This window comes from Onychostruthus taczanowskii, unplaced genomic scaffold (genome assembly GCF_017590055.1).
Source record: "Onychostruthus taczanowskii isolate IOZ18803 unplaced genomic scaffold, ASM1759005v1 scaffold106, whole genome shotgun sequence".
Lineage (NCBI taxonomy): Eukaryota > Metazoa > Chordata > Aves > Passeriformes > Passeridae > Onychostruthus > Onychostruthus taczanowskii.
In genome coordinates, this window is record NW_024497186.1 from 1,367,725 (window position 1) to 1,385,570 (window position 17,846).

The 17,846-nt window shown below is 44.0% G+C and overlaps 2 protein-coding genes across 11 annotated transcripts in view; one reads left to right on the plus strand and one right to left on the minus strand.

Moving 5' to 3' along the window:
* Window positions 1–844: 844 nt before the first annotated feature.
* Window positions 845–7,967, minus strand: HAUS8 (HAUS augmin like complex subunit 8). Of its 2 annotated transcripts, none has more exons than XM_041416837.1 (10): window positions 7,815–7,967; window positions 7,576–7,679; window positions 7,211–7,307; window positions 6,287–6,400; window positions 5,705–5,796; window positions 5,003–5,074; window positions 4,388–4,546; window positions 3,433–3,574; window positions 2,257–2,398; window positions 845–1,522 (listed from the first exon to the last, which is right to left on the minus strand). In XM_041416837.1, the coding sequence occupies exons 1-10, from the start codon at window positions 7,873–7,875 to the stop codon at window positions 1,402–1,404; spliced, it is 1,104 nt and encodes a 367-aa protein (XP_041272771.1). In that variant the 5' UTR covers window positions 7,876–7,967; the 3' UTR covers window positions 845–1,401. The 2 variants fall into 2 exon arrangements, with proteins under 2 accessions (XP_041272771.1, XP_041272762.1); XM_041416828.1 differs by having other exon boundaries at window positions 5,705–5,871.
* A 969-nt stretch (window positions 7,968–8,936) lies between these two features.
* Window positions 8,937–17,846, plus strand: part of MYO9B (myosin IXB) — a 43,279-nt gene continuing 34,369 nt past the window's right edge. For all 9 annotated transcript variants that reach the window (XM_041415870.1, XM_041415887.1, XM_041415879.1 and 6 more), the window contains exons 1-3: window positions 8,937–8,997; window positions 14,178–14,280; window positions 16,881–17,774. In XM_041415870.1, the coding sequence (XP_041271804.1) occupies window positions 16,938–17,774 (837 nt within the window). In that variant the 5' untranslated portion in view covers window positions 8,937–8,997; window positions 14,178–14,280; window positions 16,881–16,937. The remainder of the gene's footprint in view (window positions 8,998–14,177; window positions 14,281–16,880; window positions 17,775–17,846) is intronic.

Below are 17,846 nucleotides of genomic sequence, written 5' to 3' on the forward strand. Positions count from 1 at the left end.
GCCCAAATATTTTCAGCCAAGCTGATTTTGGTGGGCAAAGTTCCCCATCCAGTGGCCAAATTCATGGATGCAGCTCATGCTCCTGCCCAAGATTGATGCAGCTGCACCCACCCACACTGCTGATGTGCTGGACTGCAGCCACACAGGTGAACTGCCAGGTGCAGATCGTGAGGAAAAAGAAATAGCAGATGGATATCCTGAAATAACAGTGGTTCACAGAGAAGCTACTGCTAAAAAAATTACACCCAGATTGTATGCAAGGAGGGTCTGAACAATTTGGTTTTTGGGTGTGGCACATCTACTGATCCAGTTACTTAATTTACTCCTGAGTTTTAACAAAAGGAGACAAGAATCTAGTTAGACCTTTAGTAGTGCCAGGAATAAAGCCTGAACAGCACCTGAAGGGGTGCAAGGATAATACTCCAGGTATCTCAGTAGGATAAAAAGCCTTACAGACGCAGCTTAAGCTACAAGTGTGAAAAACCATCACAGAATGAGGTTCCACAGGTTACAAAATACAGGATACAGCACATCTTCCAGAGAAAAATGCATTCCATGTAGAGAAAAGGAAAGGATGTTGAAGAAACATGCCAGATGTGGCTTGGATGTTCCTAGCACAGCACATGCACTCAGTGATCAGGTTTGTGGTTTCTTTCCCCATTCCCAATCCTTTGGCCTCAGCACTTGGGGTGCTCATGGCTGAGCACTGGGAGCACTTGGTGTGTACAAGTGCATCACTGGACTGTGCAGTATGAGCCCTAAGGAAGGCCAGATGGAAACAAAAGCTGCTGTAGGAGATCAGTGAACATATTCAAACTTGAAGGCTACTGACAGAGCAGTGGAGAATAGACTTTATTAATAAAAACAATAAAATCCTTAAAGAGGAGTCAGGTTTATACAAAAGCATTTGTAATTTCAATAATTTATTTACAAGGCAATTAGACAATGAAGAAGAAATGAGAAGTTACCAAAACTTCTCACTTGTTTAAAGTGACCAGGCTCCTTCCAAGCAAGTGCTTTATACCCACCCAGCACATCCAGAAATAGGGGACAAATCAGAGTTCCTGCAGAAGTTGTTCAGTGAGCAGCCAATGCTCAAGCTGTAACTCCCACACAGGTCAGATTTGCCAGGAATAGCACTTTTTATCATTTACCTTTCAGCACTGTCAGGGCAGAAAGGGATGGAAAACCTGTCACAGAAATCCCCATTAAAAGCGAGCGGCGCTGTCTCCCTGTGGGACAGCCTGCAGAACAACTCTCCAATTCCTGTATCAGTGAGCAGCCCTGCTGCTCACTTCACTGAAAAACTGGGCAAGTTGTATGTCCACATCAGAAGTAAAAGGATAAAAAGTCTGCTGGCTTTGAGTTAGTACCTACCCAGTAGTAAAACAATACAGAAAGTCAGTTGAAATACCAGCGTTTCACAACATCTACTCCATGCTTCTCTTCACACACGTATTGGTTATGCAGAGAAACTTCTTTACTGGCTTCAAAGGACAGGTTCTGCACATCTGTGAAGCTCCTGGAACACATGAAGCTAAATCAGTGACACCGAAGGACAATAACTCCGCTTTAGCCCTAAGATTACATGCCTGGACAGCTGCATTTTTCTCCTACTCTGGCCCCACCAGAAGAAAACAAATGTAAAATGTGAATTTTCTTCTCAAAAGCAAGAACTAGGAGGAGAGATGGGGCAGTTTGCAAGAGGGGGGGATGAGTGGCTTAATGGTCTATTAATCTTCAAAGATTTTAACTCCAATCTCTTCTGGGGCAGGGAAGGAAGGGAAGGACATTAGTCATGTTTTATCTCTTCCTCATCCTCCCAGGGATGCTTTGTATTTGTTGTCACAATAGTTGAGGAGAAAACCCTTCTCTGTTGCTCCTTGTGCCTTCTCAAGGATGACACATTTGCAGGGTTGTTATTTAGGACAGTTGCAGCTCACTTTTCTGTCTCCTGGGTTTCTCCACTCCTACATACCTAAACTTGCCAAGTCTGTTCTTGCTCAGTGAAATTCTCAGCTGAAGTGTCAGAGAATGGCACACTGAGGTGGTTCACCTGGAGTACAAACCCAACCCCAAACACCCCACTGTGACTGCAGGCAGGGCACAGACTGCTACAAAGAGAATTACACTTAGTGCTACCAAACCCCCAGACAGCCCTCCTCCAGTCTGAGCTCTGGATATATTCTGGCAAGGGATATAGATTTCCATCCAAATGTTTAGTCAACAAGTCTTTCCACCCAATTGTTGTGATACCTTTGAAGCCCTTTACTCAGCTGCTGAGACACTTCTTGAATCTCCTTCAGTGCACCAAGTGCTTTTGCACTATCCTCTGAGTGGTTTGGCATAACTTCTGTCAGAAGCTCCTGTGTGATCATTAATTGCTTTCCCAGTTCATCTGCAAGATGAAAAGTTAGAGGTATTATTAAAAATGAGAATGGCACCAGTTAATACAAGATATTTCCAGCTGGAGTAACCCAGAGACAGGTGAACTAGACTACAAAAAAAATATTATTCAGCTTTCACAAAAACACCATGAAACTGTGAAAGCCTAATTATTTTTCACTGTTGTGACTAGCACCAGCAACAGGCTATTAAAATTGCTCATCAAGCTCTCTTTTAGAGTATGTCACAGATTTTTAAGATAAATATATGAAAAAAACCAAATTTTAGATATCCAAATTTCCCTGGCCAGTTTCATGTATTGCTGTTGGCATGTAACCCCTCCATGAAATTTATTCAGACATTTCCTTTGACATTCACAAACAACAAAAAAAAAATTCACCTATTCACTTCTAGTCTTCTCACAAGAATTCCAAGTTCTTCAATAAATATTTTGCATTTGTTTTAAAGTGTAAGATTACTGTAAATTATTTAAGAATCTTGTTTTTTGCAGACCAGTGGTTCAAAAATGAAACTTTTTGTCCAGACTTCAATACAAAATGCATGTACTGATTTATTGAATATTCTCTTGATCAAGACAGCACACAATAATAATTTAAGCTCCAGTTTTGCAAGAAACATGAGCAAGTCTGCCCAGGTGACTGTGTCCCTCAAACACAGAAACAAGAAAGATCAGAGGATTCTTACAACTTGTTTATACAGTAGGAAAAAGAAAGGGGGAGGAATGCCATGCATACAGTTAAAATACATAAAAATCTGCTAAAGAAGGTGTATATGAAGACTGAGCTAACTTTAAAAGTTCTTTTCTTCTCTGCTGCAAGATAAAAAACTGTGTAGTAAAGTGGTTAAGCAGAGGTAAGAATTACACACAGCACAACATGTGATTACTGCTGCAGCCCAGTGTCCACACAGGCTCTCAGAGCACACAAAGTTCCTCCAGTGGCAGATGCAGCAGCAACAATGTGAGAAGCTTTTTTAGCATAAACCCACTACAACTGAAAACAAATCTGAGAAATCAAATTTTCATACCAAGGTAGGTTTGCTTATCTCCTTCTATGTGGATGCTCTTTATGGGCAATTCGTGTCTCGTAGCATCCAGGGAAGCTGCAAAGCTTTTGTACTGCTCTTTAAACTGTTCACAGACAGCAACGAGGGGAGACAGCACTTCTATCTGAAAGAGACACACTGAACAACACCTCTCCAAAAGCACATCTTCTGTAATTACACACCTGGCTCAATACAAAAAATACTTTATGATAAAACCAAATACCACTCTGAAATGCTTATTGACAGAGGAATTCAAGAAGTCTGTGGTACAATAATCCTATCAAACTGTTGATTATGTTTTCCTCTCTGTCCTCAGTACCAGTTCTCTTGTTCCTGTAGCTCAGAGATATTGGCAACACAGCATAAGGTTTTATATCAGATCCTTTGTCTGTAATTAACAAGTGTGTTCTCCAAAAGCCTTGTTCAATTTCTGCAATGTGTATTTGTTAAAAAGCAAAGAGATTCAGTTTTGAAAATTCATTATTGAAACATTAATTATTCATTAGAAACCTGTGTTCTTACAACGAGGACAGAACTACTTGTGGCTAACACATACAAACAAAGCAAATAAAGATGCTCACTTCTCTCTAAGCGGGGGCATCTCAGCTCTGACCATAACTGGAGTTGCCCAAGTGTGGGATGTTGTGTGGTTTTGGGTACTTTCACCTCCTGGGCATCACCCAGACCCTCCCCTGGCAGCCACTGCAATCTCTGCCCTTGCCCAAGAGCTCCAGCTTCTCCTTCCTGCCTGTCCACCAGGGAACTCAACAGTGACAAAGGTGCTGCAGACATCAACAGGAAGGGGATATTTATTTCCTTTAAGATGTATAAAATTGTACCCCTGCAGGCCACAGAAACAGAGAAATGTCCCCTGGATAAAGGACTACTTCATAAATGAATTTGTGTAACTATCAGAGAAGCATTAATTAAAACTTACCTGTTTGTCTAATGTTTCACTGAGCTTCTGCTCTCTCTCCTTGAGCAGAATTTCACGTTTCAGCTCCCAGAGCTTCTCCTGTTCTCTCCGCTTCTCTTCACACAACTTCAGCAAGTTTTTTTCAGCTTTTTCCTCCATCTTGGCAATCTTTTTTTCTGTCTATTACATCCCAAAAATATTCACAATTAAAGCAATGCAAGCCTCAGACCAAACCAAAGAGTTTCAATTAATGAAGAGGAGACCCCACACAGTAAGCAAACAAAATCAGGGTTAAAGACCCTCTCAAGAGTCTTGCCCCACCCCTGCTTCTTTTTGTAAAGGAAAATACACAGAGCACTGAGGGAACAAAGTCACTGCCACAAACTTCAACTCCACACAGACTCAGTTTTCCCAAAACTTCTGCATCCCCCCCAATTCCTACGAACCAGCACTAGCTTAGTAAACTGGCACTGAATCCACTCTAAGAGTTGTCATAGCTCATGGTTTTACAAATTATATATATACATATACAGTCACAATAATCCAACTTTTACAGGTCAGGAAGCATTTAAGAAATTAAACAATTCCTCAATATCAAGTTCTATCTGAAACATCAAATATTTGACCAACTCTCACCTTTATTCTTAGGAAAGTTAAAAGTAGTGTCTCAGATTCCAGCTCTGCCATCAGATCACAAGAATCACTTTCCTGCAGAAAAGAAGAGAATATTCTACATCAAGTCTGGTCCTTAAACAATTGGCATTTCAGTAGTCAAAATAATTACCAAATGAATTACCAATAGTCCAATTCATGCCTGGAATCATCACTGCCAACAAGCAGCTCAATGACAGAAGTTTGTTTTTTATACACTCGTGTTAATTAAACGCAAATATTTGTCCCACCGTCTTTTCTAATATTTTCAGCAGATTTTCATAATTCTGGTAGAGAATTTGAAGTTCCAGTGCTACACTGAATGAGATCTCCAAATAAAGCCCTTTATATTAGATTGAATCAGTGTTTGTTCACAGAACAAAAATGCCAGGAAATACTTAAAGGTAATGTGATACCTTTAAATTAAAGAGTATGGGCAGGAACGCAAGAGGAATCCACCTGAGGAGATGCAATAATTGGAACAGATTCTTTGCCACAAGAGAAGGAAAGCTCTGGTCAGTGTCTAGGTATCTGATCAACACACCAAACACTGCCAGCACTGACTCCTGCAAGGAGGCTTTAGATCCTCCCAGGACCTCAGCTGTAATTCAGATTAAAGACAAACAGAAAATCTTCATTCCAAAATAAATATCAAATATCCTTACCAATATCAGCAGTGAGACTCACCTCATCAGTCTCTTCTCTGATTTCCTGTGTCTCTGAATCTTCTTCTGAAGCAGATTCTGAATAAGAACTCTTCTTGGAGTCACTTTTATTATCTGTATCACAACAAGGAAGTCCATGTGCTGCTCTTCTGTTAAGGTCTATAGGGTGGGTCAATAGACCACCAGGTTCTTTAAAGGCAGAGATCATTTCAAAATTATTGTGTGCAGCAGTAAAAAAGATCTGTGCTCTGTTTCTGGCTCTGATATACTCAGGAGCAGATATGGATCACGTAGCTTTAAGTGACAAACAAATGTGATCCACTTTTCAGAAGGGCTGACACCCACCTGTTATAGGAACAAAAACTCAAGAGTATTTTATCCTTTAATCTTTGACTTTTTTCTTTACTTTTTGACTTTAAATAAAAACAGAGCCACAAGATAGATACCACAAAGATACCAAAGATACCACAAAGATACCAAAGATACCACAAAAGATACCACAAATCAAGAGCTTAATTTAAACTCCAAAGGTATTAGTATCTCTGCTTAAAATCCTTTTGTGAACATACAAGAGTACAACAGTGGCACATGAATGGAAATTTACCGTTAATAACAGAAATATCAAGGTCTGGTAGCTTCATTTTCCCTTCATCTAATAGAGTGGACTGCAAGTCACCCTTCTCCAAAGCAGCCTGATTCAACGAGCTGAGGTCCACACCTGCAGAAAGAAGCTGTTGTCAGACTAGGAGAATTAGAACTAGAAGCAGGAGGCTCAGCACAAGTTCACAATTCCAGGCTGCAGAGCCCAGGGAAGCTGATCTGGTTCCATCCCTCCCCTCACACCCCACTCTGACCTGAGAAATGCCCCTTAGACCTCGGGCTTGTGAACTGCACCTGGACAAGGCCCCTCTTGAGCTCATCAGAAACACTTTCTCCTCCCAGCAATGTCTAATGAGCACCTGTTTTCTCATAAACAGCCTTAAAAACTTATTTTTCTTGAAGCTCCAGAGAAAGTTACCAACTACAATTGCAGCCAGAATGGAAAATTATTATGGGTAAAGCTCACTCTCTAACGTCCCCATAAAGTGAGAGCCTTTGAGGTCCCAATTCACAGAAAACAAGGGAATAATTTGTCTCAATAACTGGATATTTGTGGAGACAACCAAGGACTATCAGTAATACCAGACAGGAACCATTGGTAGTAACAAAAGAAATAAAAATGGACAGTTTTGCAGATAGATTTTCAGTCACATTTGGTTTAACAGAAAGATCAAATAAAAAAAGCACAGTAATGGTGAGGGCATAGGAAAAGAACTGTTCAAAACCTTTTGCAGAAGGCAGGAAAGACCCAACCACTTCATTCCAGAGCCAGGACCTGATTTGTCTTAGTCCCACATCAAGTTTCTTAATTTCCTTTGCATACAAATAATAGCTGCCAGTGATGCAAGTAATACAAAACATCAATATCTTAGAGCTGTTAAGAGTTTCACAGGCTGGAAATACAAGAGAATAACTGGTAAAAACCTACTAGCAGAAGTTTCGTGTTTCTGAGAGACAAACGATCTTGCTTTAATTCTAGAAGATGGCAGAGAACTATTTGATGAAGAGGAACTTGACGAAGCATTCTGAAAATAAAGAAACAGCTAAGACAGAACATAATCCGCAAAATCTTACCTTCAACTTAAATGCTGACAATACACAACTAAATCCCAGGGCACCTTGCTGCTTTGCAAGTCACCTGAGTACAGTCCCAAGCTCTCACCTAGCAGCACACCACAACTCCCTCATAACCCCAGCAGAGGCGCTTTCCCCCCGTTTTGTTTGTTTTTGGTTTTTTTTGTTTTTTTTTTTTTTTTTTTCCTCGCTGCCACACGTCCAAGCCGCCTCTCACACCTTTTCTGCCTTTCGCTGAGCGACGCCTGAGCTCGGCACTCTCGGCACCTCCTTGCTCTGTTTCTTATCGTACTGCAGGTAGCGAGACTGCACGATTCTTCCTCCTGAAAGAGAGCAAAGAGAGCTCAGCCGGGCCCATCGCGGGGCTTCCCGCCTCAGCTCGGATTCCCCCTCGGCCGGGCCGGGCCAGGCCGGGCTCCCGCCTCAGCCAGCGCGGGTCCGCCCTTACCCCACGCTACCTTTCCGCTTAGCTTTAGGCGTTGGTTTGGCCGCCACCGTGGCGTTCCCTTCCGAGGACATCGTGCCGAGGCAGCGGCGGGCGGGCGAGGGGCCGGGCAGGGGTCGCTTCCCCTCAGCCCAGAGCGGCCCTAGCCGCCATCGCGTTTGAATCACCGCGCATGCGCGCGCCGAGGCGGGAGCGGTGAGGGCGTGGCAGCGCGCCCCCTGGCGGCGGGGAGGAACGAAACGAGCCCGGGTGCAGGGGCTCAGCCCCGGGGGCTGCGCTGCGTTTAAATAAAGAGATAAAGGAGGGGCTGGCTACTCCTGCTGCACGGCTGGCCCTTAGCACCTAAAAGTGCTCCTTGTCTCAGGCCTTTGGTAGGAGGTAGCTTTAGCTGGAGAAGTCTGTTCTGGGCTCCTCAGTACAACAAAGATAAGGGGCTACTGGAGAGAAGCCAGCAGAGGCCACAGAGATGATGATGAGTCGGAGCATCTCTGTGATGAGGAGAGACTGTGGGAGCTGGGCGTGGTTAGTCTGGAGAAGAGAGAGCTGAGAGAGGATCCCGTCAATCCTATATAAATATATAAATAGCTCCAAGGGGTGTCCAGAGGATGGTGCTACTGCTCAGTGGTGCCCAGTGACAGGACAAAGAGTAATGGGCACAAACTAAAACACAAGGCAAGCCCCTCGACATGAGGAAGAATTTCTTTAGGTTGTGGGTGGCCAAGGACTGGAACAGCTGCCCAGGGAGGATGTGGAGTTTCCTTCTCTGGAGAAACGCGTTCCTGTGTCATCTGCTCCAGCTGGAGACAGGACTGCGTGATCTCCGGAGGTCCCTTCCAACCCAAGCAGTTCTGTGATCTGTGAACCACTGTGCCCCAGTGCTCTGACACACCGAGCACCAGCCACCCCACCAGCCCCGCAGCAGCGGGTGGGGTCGTCCCCGGCCAAGCAGCACTCCGGAGTTCTTCGGTTTTGACAAGAATCCACCCTCGCTGGCTCAGACAGACAAACAGACAGCACCTGGCTGCCGCCGCCCACCCACGGCGGGGCGAGAAGCGGGCTCGGAGCTCGAACCCGGGTCCCTCCGATCCCCCTCCCCCCCCCCAAAGCCAGAGGTCTGCCCCCCCCACCCGGAAGTGGCGCGCGCGGGGCCTGTGGCGGCGGCGGGGCCGGGCGGCCGCGCTTCGACACCGGCGCAGGTAACGGGCCCCGCGCTGCTCTTCCCCCTGCTCCGCAAACCTCCCCCTCCTTCGCTACGGGCTGCCCGGCGCTGTGGTTGGCCGTGCCTCGCTGCGACCGGGTCTCGCACCGAGCGCCGTGGGCGGCCGGGGCAGCTCTGAGGGGGCGTGTGGGGGTCGGCTCTGAGGGGATCTGTGAGGGTCGGCGCCTCGGGGCAGATGTGGGGGAGCGTGGGAGGGTCGGCTCGGAGGGGCTCTCTGGGGGTCAGTTCAGGCCGGGGCAGCCGCCCTGAGGAGCTCGGGGCCGGAGCGGATCCCCGGGACGCCGTGAGGAGCTGGGGTGTGCCCGGGGCCGGGGGCTGTGCCCGGCTCCGGGGCTGTGCCGGGCACGGGCAGGCGCTGAGTGACTTTGTGTCAGCCGTGCCCGAGGGGCTGGCGGTGCCCAGGGAAAGGGAAGTGTCTGACTCCGGCTGTGCCTCCCGTGTCTCGGGCAGAGCCTGCCCGCTGAGCGGGGCACCGTGATGCTTCCAGCTGCTGGTTTTTTCCGTCCCCTGCTTGTGATTTTTCAGTGTTCTGTGATGTCTCTGACTCTCGGTATGAGCAGCCTGTAATCTTTCAGACACATATCTCACGATCTTTCAAAAAATTCGTTAAAACTCTCAGGGTTCTTTGGTTTCTTTGTGTTATTTTTGAGCAGCTCTTGACAGTTGGTGCTGCTGCTGTGCCGAGATCGTGCTTTATCGTGGTGACCGTCATTGCCCACTTGAATCCTCTTGCTGTGTGGATGTCGATAGTGCTCTCTGTCTTTTTGGCAAGCTCAGTTTTGCAATCTCTGGGAAGTAAAACTTTTGCAAGCTAGGAACATCCTTTGTTACATGTTTCTAGACTAAAAGTATCAGACTAGTATCCTGACTCAGGACAATTCTGGCCATCGGGCTGATACAGGTATGTGTGATCCTGGTGGAAGATGAATTCCCAGTATCATTTTAGCTTTATTTTCTGTTACTCTGTAAACATTTTGGCAAAACTCTTGCTCAGCTTTATTTGCAATTCGCGTTTGTGAAGAGCGAGAAGCACTTTGGATGCAAACGAGCTCAGCATTCTTTGATTTCACCTTCTGGAAAAGGGTGGCAGTGGAGCAAAGGGCTGGAGATGATCTCAAGCTCCTGGCAGATGCAATTAGCCTTTCAAAGATGTCATCAGCATCCTCCCACGGTGCTCCTAGAGGTGGATCGGTATCGGTGCGTCTGCCAAGCTGTTTGCAAATAAGTTTGTCATGGGTAATTAGGAGCTCTTTGATTTCAGGCCTGTTAGCTGGAATCCAGGGCTGGAGAACTTGCCCTAAAGTAACAGCGTGGGGTAACCTTGCATTCCGGTTTAGGATGTTGGTGTCACACCCAGCAAGTTTTAGTGAGCCCTGGGTGTTTTTAACTCAGGATCTTGTCAGGAACAAATCCATGTAATGTAGGGGAAGCAGCTTGGGAGCATTTAATGCATATTCATATTAGCTCCAAGACTCATTGTGGCTTTTTTTTTTTTTTTTGTCTTCACACTGCTATGGGGTTTTCTGCCTGCCCTACATTTGTGCTTTTCAGGATGATGCCTCTGAGGCCACTTCCTCAATCTTTAATCCTTAATTATTCACATAAAGCTTGGGAGTGTTACTGCAGTAATGCAAAGTGTTTTGTAGAACTGTACAGTTTGGGCTCTTTTTTTTTTTTGTTTTTTTTTTGTTACTGTGCTTGAACGTTTGTCTCAACAAAAAGCTTTTTCACAAGTTCAATGTTGCAGCTCCTGCAGTGACAGCTGCCTGCACAAACTGTCCATTCCCAGTGGGAGGACTCCCAGGTCTGGGCTTTTCTGTGGAACCCAAACCACACAAGGAACTGAATAATTTAGGAAGAGTAAATGCAGCTGATGAAAGATTTAAAGGAGGTTCACCTAGAAAGGAGTACTCTGTGCAGGCAGTTTTGTGACCCATAGTGATTCAAACATTAGACCTCTTGAATAATCCTGTGCATGAATAACATGTTTGACTCACATGCACACTGAGGCTAAATATGGTCTTTCCTCAGCTACAAGGTCAAAGGGCAGGATTTGCATATCCTAGGCTTTTAAAAAGGAAGAATTCCTAAAAAATGCAACAGTATTGGCTATTTCAACAGTCAAGAAAAAGAGTGAAAAACTCTGATTCAACAAAATGTTTTCGCTCAGTGTTGTTTTGGGAATTTGAAGGCTGAAGGTGTTTATCACATTTCTAAGAAACAAGGCCTGTTTATGCTAATATCAAGGAGAAGCAAAGCCTGAGATGCTGATAAGGGTTTATTTTTCTAATAGGAAGGATAGCAATGTCTTTATTTCCCAAAATGAAAATTCAAAGGTTTTGTCTGTAGAATATTGTGTTTTCTTGGTGTATCAAGTGACTTAAGCGTGGCTTGTGGAGTTGCTTTTATCAAGGCTTTATTGTGTTGTGTGTCTCTGATTACCAACTGAAACTCAATGCAGATTCCAGAAAAATCTGCCTTTTCTGTAAAGACCATTGATACTAAAGAATAAAAGTGTTTTTAAAGCTATTTTGGACATGTGTGCATTCTGTTCGCACGGAAGTTCAGCCTAAAGTTTCTTCAAAAAATTTCTCATCAGTGTAAATGCAACATTGGAGCAGTGAAACTTTTATTTCCTTTGTTGACAGCTGTAGTGCTGTTAATGAAAAAATTAAGAAAACTACAAAAGGTGGTAGAATGGCCCCCAAAGTTCTTTTGGCTTGCATTCTTTACCTCTGAGCCTTTCAGTTGCTTTGCCCTGAGTCCTCAGCTGGGCCACATTTTCTGAATCATGCTCTCATCTGTAACTCTGTGACATCACACTTTTATAAGGTAAAATCATCTAACATCACTGTAAAGCCTGATAAGATGTCTGTGTTTTGAGGTGAGATTGTGCATTTGAGTCATTCAGGGGAAGTGGAGGCTGCACCAGGGCTGGTTTAGGGTGGGGATTGGGATCAGGGCCCCAGGAGCAGGTAACTGAGAAGGAACTGCCTGTAACAAAAGTGATTTCTTTGACTTTTTCCTGTGTTACACTGCATTGCAGCCCAGCTTCTCCTTTGTCAGGCACTCTGGGGCAGTAACTTCCCTGCAGGGTTGATTGCAAAGAGTAGTAACAAATGTGTTGTAATTTTTGTGTGGCCCATTCAGAACTCCTCCTTTTGGAGCAGAAAATCCAGGAGCTTTTAGTTAAAGGAAAGGAAGGATCTAAAGTTGTTTAGTCCAGCTGAATGTTTTAGAATCAAGGAAAATATTGAATTGGGACTAGAACCTGAAGTGATTTTCAGGTAATCTACAAATACCTGGAATACTGAAAAAAAAAAATAAAATCAATTATGCTCAATTAACAGCACGTGTCCTTATGACATGAGGTAGGACGAGGATCTTTACATTACCTGTTAATTGCCTTACCTGTTAATTGCACAGTTAATTGTGGAAACTTTAGGGTGTCTCTAGGCTGATTTGCTGGAAATTCCTTGTCTTGGAAATCAAGGTCGGTAATAGCTGAATATTTTTGAAATTGCTAAATGTTTTCAATTCAGCCAGACAGATTGGTCTCTTTCGGGGATGGTCAGTGGCAGTTCTGGTGTTTAAGAATATCAGAGGTCAAGTACCTGTGGTACATTTCCACTTTTGTGTTGAAAATTGCTTGGTGGGCAGTGGGAGAAGCTGGAATCTTTCCCTTTGAGGAATGCAGCAGTGGAAATGCACATGAAAATGCAATGAACTGGGATATTATACAGTTCATCCTCAACAATTTTGCTGTAATGCTAGCTTTCCCTTTTTAGCTTCACCATGATTCATTGACTAAATATGTAGCTTCAAATTATGGCCTTATTTAAACTAAAGAGATACCCTGCACTGACTGGGGCAAACTCTGCTGGAGTTCCACTCTGTTACCAAGTGGACACTGTTGGCTTTAATTCCTATTAAAAAATTAATTGGCTTAATAGAGTCTAGAAAACCCTTACAAAATACCATCAAAATTACCATCTAGAATTGGAATTTTTTTTTTGTTTTGTTACTAAAACTGTGTGAGCAAAAAGTAAAGTTACGGATTTTTTCCTCTTCTGTATATTGAAAAGGGATTTCTGATAAGAAAAGGTATTGAAAGAACTTGAGGTAACTGCAGAATTTCCACCTCCAGACAGAACCCAGCAGTGATGGTTGGGCTGCAGGGTTTGCCTGCTGACATGCATGGTTTCAGTATTACTTTCTTTCTTGTATTTCTCCTTTTACTTCCAGTATTCTCTGCACCTGAATTCAGGCTTGTGCTTCCTCGACAAGCCAAATCACACTGAATACATATTTCAATTGTTTAAAATTGTCTAAATAATTGGAGATCATAAATTGAGGAGGAATCATTGTAATCATCTCTTCAGACTGCTCTTGACATAAACAAGAGGGTGGTACCTAATTAACTTGGTTACTGGGGACTGGCTGATTTTCTAAAAAGTTTTGGCAGCCAGGCCTCATTGGTGTCAGTTAAGTTTTTGCAGTTTAGCCTTCTGCTGATGTTTATGTCTCCTGTTTGCCTGAGTTTGTTTAGCTGTGAATTCCAGCCTCTGCCCTGTGTTGTGGCTTTGTCCTCCAGCCTGGTGATTGTACCCAACTGCAGGTCCTGTGCAAGGACTGCCCCTGATAACAGTGTCCTCTGTGTGCTCCTTGCAGACAAAGCTTGCAGAGTGTTTGCCTGTAAGGGGGCTATTTTCTAACAGATTTGGGTTTGTTCTTGTTGTTGCTGCCCTTAGCTCCTTCATTAAAATTTGCATTTATTCTAGATTCTATGTTGGGCATGTATCTTCTCAGTGCAAGGGTGATATGACTGCCTAACGAAATATTAATTTATGTTTATCTGGAGATTGCATTCATTGTCATGCTTGTGGTGCTATGGTAGAACACCATGTTCAAATAATTCCTTGCTATGCTTTCAAACCTATTTCAGGATAGCTCCCCTTCCATCCTGCTGATATAGATTGGATATTCTTGGGTAAAGTTGAAGTTTTATATATCTATAAACTCAGCAGACATTTTTGAATCAGTTGTGTTCTTGCTCCTGTATTACTGAACTACATAATTGATTTAACTTCTTGCTCACTTGCTGCCTTCTCCACCTATGATATGTTCTTTATCAGTAACTATTTTCTTCTTTTTTAGAACCATCATGAAAATGTTTACTTTGATGCCAGGAACTCACTAGGAACTCACCCTCCAACTGCTTGAAGACACCTGTCCTTAGTTGAATACTGGGACTCATTAGGTAACCAATTTATAATCTGTCCAGTGAATGCTCTTTTGCTTTTATGTTCTAATTTGTGGCTTGAAAAATTGTTTAGTGGAAAGCCAGAGGTCTGCACTTTCAGAGCAATGTTGTCATCAAATACATTTGATATCCTTTCTAAGAAAATCACAAGTAGTAGGAGACCAGCAGGTTTTCTTCAAACCTCTGCAATATCTGGACGGTCTCAAATGGAAAAATTGAATTTTCCAGTCTTACACACTTGAACAGACCCTACTGGTTCTAATGGACTTGAGTTTGTCACTCCTAGAGAAGTGGCATCTGCACTCTGATTTCACTTTGGGAAGTGTGAGCTGGGATCTTGAGCAATGTCCCAAATTTTGGTGGCTGACATGAGATAAGGTTAGGAAATGTGTGTTAGTAAAGTCACGGGTCAGCACTGAGATTCAGCTCTTCTGTGTTGGCAAAAAGCTGGTGCAACGTTTTTTAGGGAGCTGTTTTGGCCAAAATGCTTACTGAGGGGACTTCCTCTAACTCAGCAGACTGTGTGTCTGAAACTAATTGCTGGGGGGTGAAAAAAGGAAGTCTGCAAAAGGCTGTGTCCCTTGAACTGGCTGAGTAGCTGCAGAGGAAAATGGTTGCTGTTCTGTTTTTCTGTCTGTGCTCAGGTGGATCTTTCCCCATGAGCAGCAGTCTGCTGTGCATTTCACTCTGTGTCATGGTTTGAGCTTTTATATATTAAGAATGCTTAACACTTGCTTAATTACTTCAAAGGTGCTTCAGACTTCTTTAGTGGTCAGTGGTAATTACAGGAAATGGAGAGGGCACTTGGAGCCCAGTGCTGCAGCCTTTTGTATGGCCTGGTTCTTGGAACCAGCCCTCCTTAATGAACAGAGAGTGACATTTAATGGGGAAAAACATTTTTGGGTGGATCATACAGTTTGATCAGAGATGTATTGTGGTTTGTTTTGCCATCTGTGGCTTATTCAGCCTTCCTTTTGATGAGTAGCCACTACAAATGATCCAGCTTGTGTGGCAGTGTCTGCTGTAAGCTGTCTGAGCAGAGTCCCTGAAAGCACAGCTCCCTCCTCGGAGGCTGATCATGAGCCACAGCTATGTCATATGTTTTGTGAAGTGATTCATTACTTGCACTGGAAGTGGCAGCTAAAAGCCTCCAACTCTGCTGATTTTAATTTGAAATGATTACTCTCTGTGGCCTTGTGCAAGTTCCTGTGCAGTTGTTTAGTGGCAAAAAGTAACTTCTTTGGCATTTCTCTGCCTCTTTCCTCTTTTTTTAAAATGTATTTGGCATGTCAGTGTATAATTAGAACACTTTGTTCTTGAAACAAAAATTGAACTGCTATTCTCAGTATGAAGTTTTTCAGACTGCTGAAACAAAGGGGTACTTCATTATCCTTCTCCTTTAGTACCCCTTGAAAAGCAGAGGAACTGTGGAGCTAAAGCAGCCTGGGCAAACTTAGTCCTGGTGGCCTGGGGGCACCAAACTGCCCATGAGAGGGAAATCACTGGTGAAGGCACAGATGTAACAGAGTCTAGAGACTTTTAACTCGGCATTGAGGAAGAGGTTGGGCTCTGAGGTTGGTGATAGGCTGGAGTTACTGTCTGGCCTGCATCAAGGCTGAAGGGAGGAAAAAGCCATCGTGATTAATGATTTTTGGAGATGTGTGAATGAGGTTCCTGAACGCAGTGAAGGAGTTGATGTGATGGGTACCAAGGCTTGTGAATGAAGTGGGTTATTTAGGATCTTGTTTACTGCTGAAAAGCAGTAGCAATAAGACTTAACTTTACTTCATTGCCTAAAATGGAAGATAAAAGTCATGTTCAACCCCTCTGTAGCAAGGATGTGGTTCACTCAAGTGGAATGAGCAGTCTCTTAGCTGTGTAAATGACCCGTGTTAGGAGATCCCTGTGGTGTGTCAGAGGGGGCTGACAGCAGTGTCTGCTCCAGGCAGCTGGGGGCTCTGCTTCCTGGGAGCTCGATGGGGTAGATGCTGTACCTGTCTTGTACTTCTCATGGAAAGAGCTTAGTTAAGGAAAATAAGGGGGGATAAAAGTGTCAGAACCATTTTCCTCCTTGTGTCTGTCTGTGTGCACTGATCCTCTGCCATAACTTGTGGCTGCTCTAAACCATCACTTCTGACTTATGAAGTGACCAAGCCCTGTTTCTGCCTCAGACTGCTGGTGCAGCTTTAAAGAAGAGTTTCTGTGGGAGGGTGGATAAATGTTAATGTGGATCAAGGAAAGCATCTGAGCTAAAACTAACCTGGGGAAATAAGGAAGTTTTAGTCTGGACGTTGATCCTGGTTTGTTTTGCATTGGCTGTATGAGTTCGTAAGTGCCATGACAGGGAGGAAGGGGTGGCATGGGAGTAGAAGGAAAAATGAAAAGATGAAAAGAGGCTGGTTGCTGTGGCTGCTCTGCACTCCATAGGATATCCCAAACAGGCTGTTAGAAATAATATCACTGACAGTAAATTATTAAAGAACAAATGCACTATGTAATAACTGTGTTCTCATCCTGCAGAAAATAACCTTGCCCTAATACCTGTTGTACACGCTTTTTAACACCTGATTTTTTTCATTTTTCTTTTTTTTTTTCAGACAATGGGCACTGCATATTAAGCAGGGGTGGAAGACTGAAGCCCATCTGGGGACAGAATGAGTTTAAAAGATGCTGACAGTGCAGTTTGCCAGGCAAAGGCAGCCTATAATCTTCATATTTACCCCCAGCTCTCAACAGAAAGTGCTCCCTGCTGCAAAGTGACAGCAACTAAGGACAGTACGTCATCAGATGTCATCAAGGATGTGATTAACATCTTAAACTTGGATGTCTCCAAACATTATGTGCTTGTGGAGGTGAAAGAATCAGGTGGAGAAGAATGGGTACTTGACATAAACGATTCTCCTGTGCACAGGGTTTTGCTCTGGCCTCGGCGCGCTCAGGACGAGCACCCGCAGAAGGATGGGTACTACTTCCTCCTGCAGGAAAGGAACACTGATGGCACCATCAAGTACGTGCAGATGCAGCTGCTCTCCAAGGAGACGGATGCCCGGCGCTTGGTGGAGAGGGGTTTTCTGCCCTGGCACCAGGAGGACTTCGATGACCTTTGCAACCTGCCCAACCTGACGGAGACAACGCTCCTGGAGAATCTCAAGTGCCGCTTCCTAAAGCACAGAATCTACACTTATGCAGGAAGTATCCTGATTGCAATTAACCCCTTCAAGTTCCTGCCCATTTATAACCCCAAGTATGTCAAGATGTATGAGAACCATCAGCTTGGGAAGTTGGAGCCTCATATTTTTGCCATTGCTGATGTGGCCTATCACACAATGCTTAAAAAACATGTTAATCAGTGCATCGTTATATCAGGTGAAAGTGGGTCTGGGAAAACCCAAAGCACAAACTTCTTAATTCACTGCCTCACGGCACTGAGCCAGAAAGGGTACGCCAGTGGTGTGGAGAGAACCATTCTGGGAGCTGGACCAGTGCTGGAGGTAAATTCATGCTCAAGTTGCCTTCTGTGCAAATTGTTTTTTAAAAACTTCAAATGACTGCTGTTGAATGCT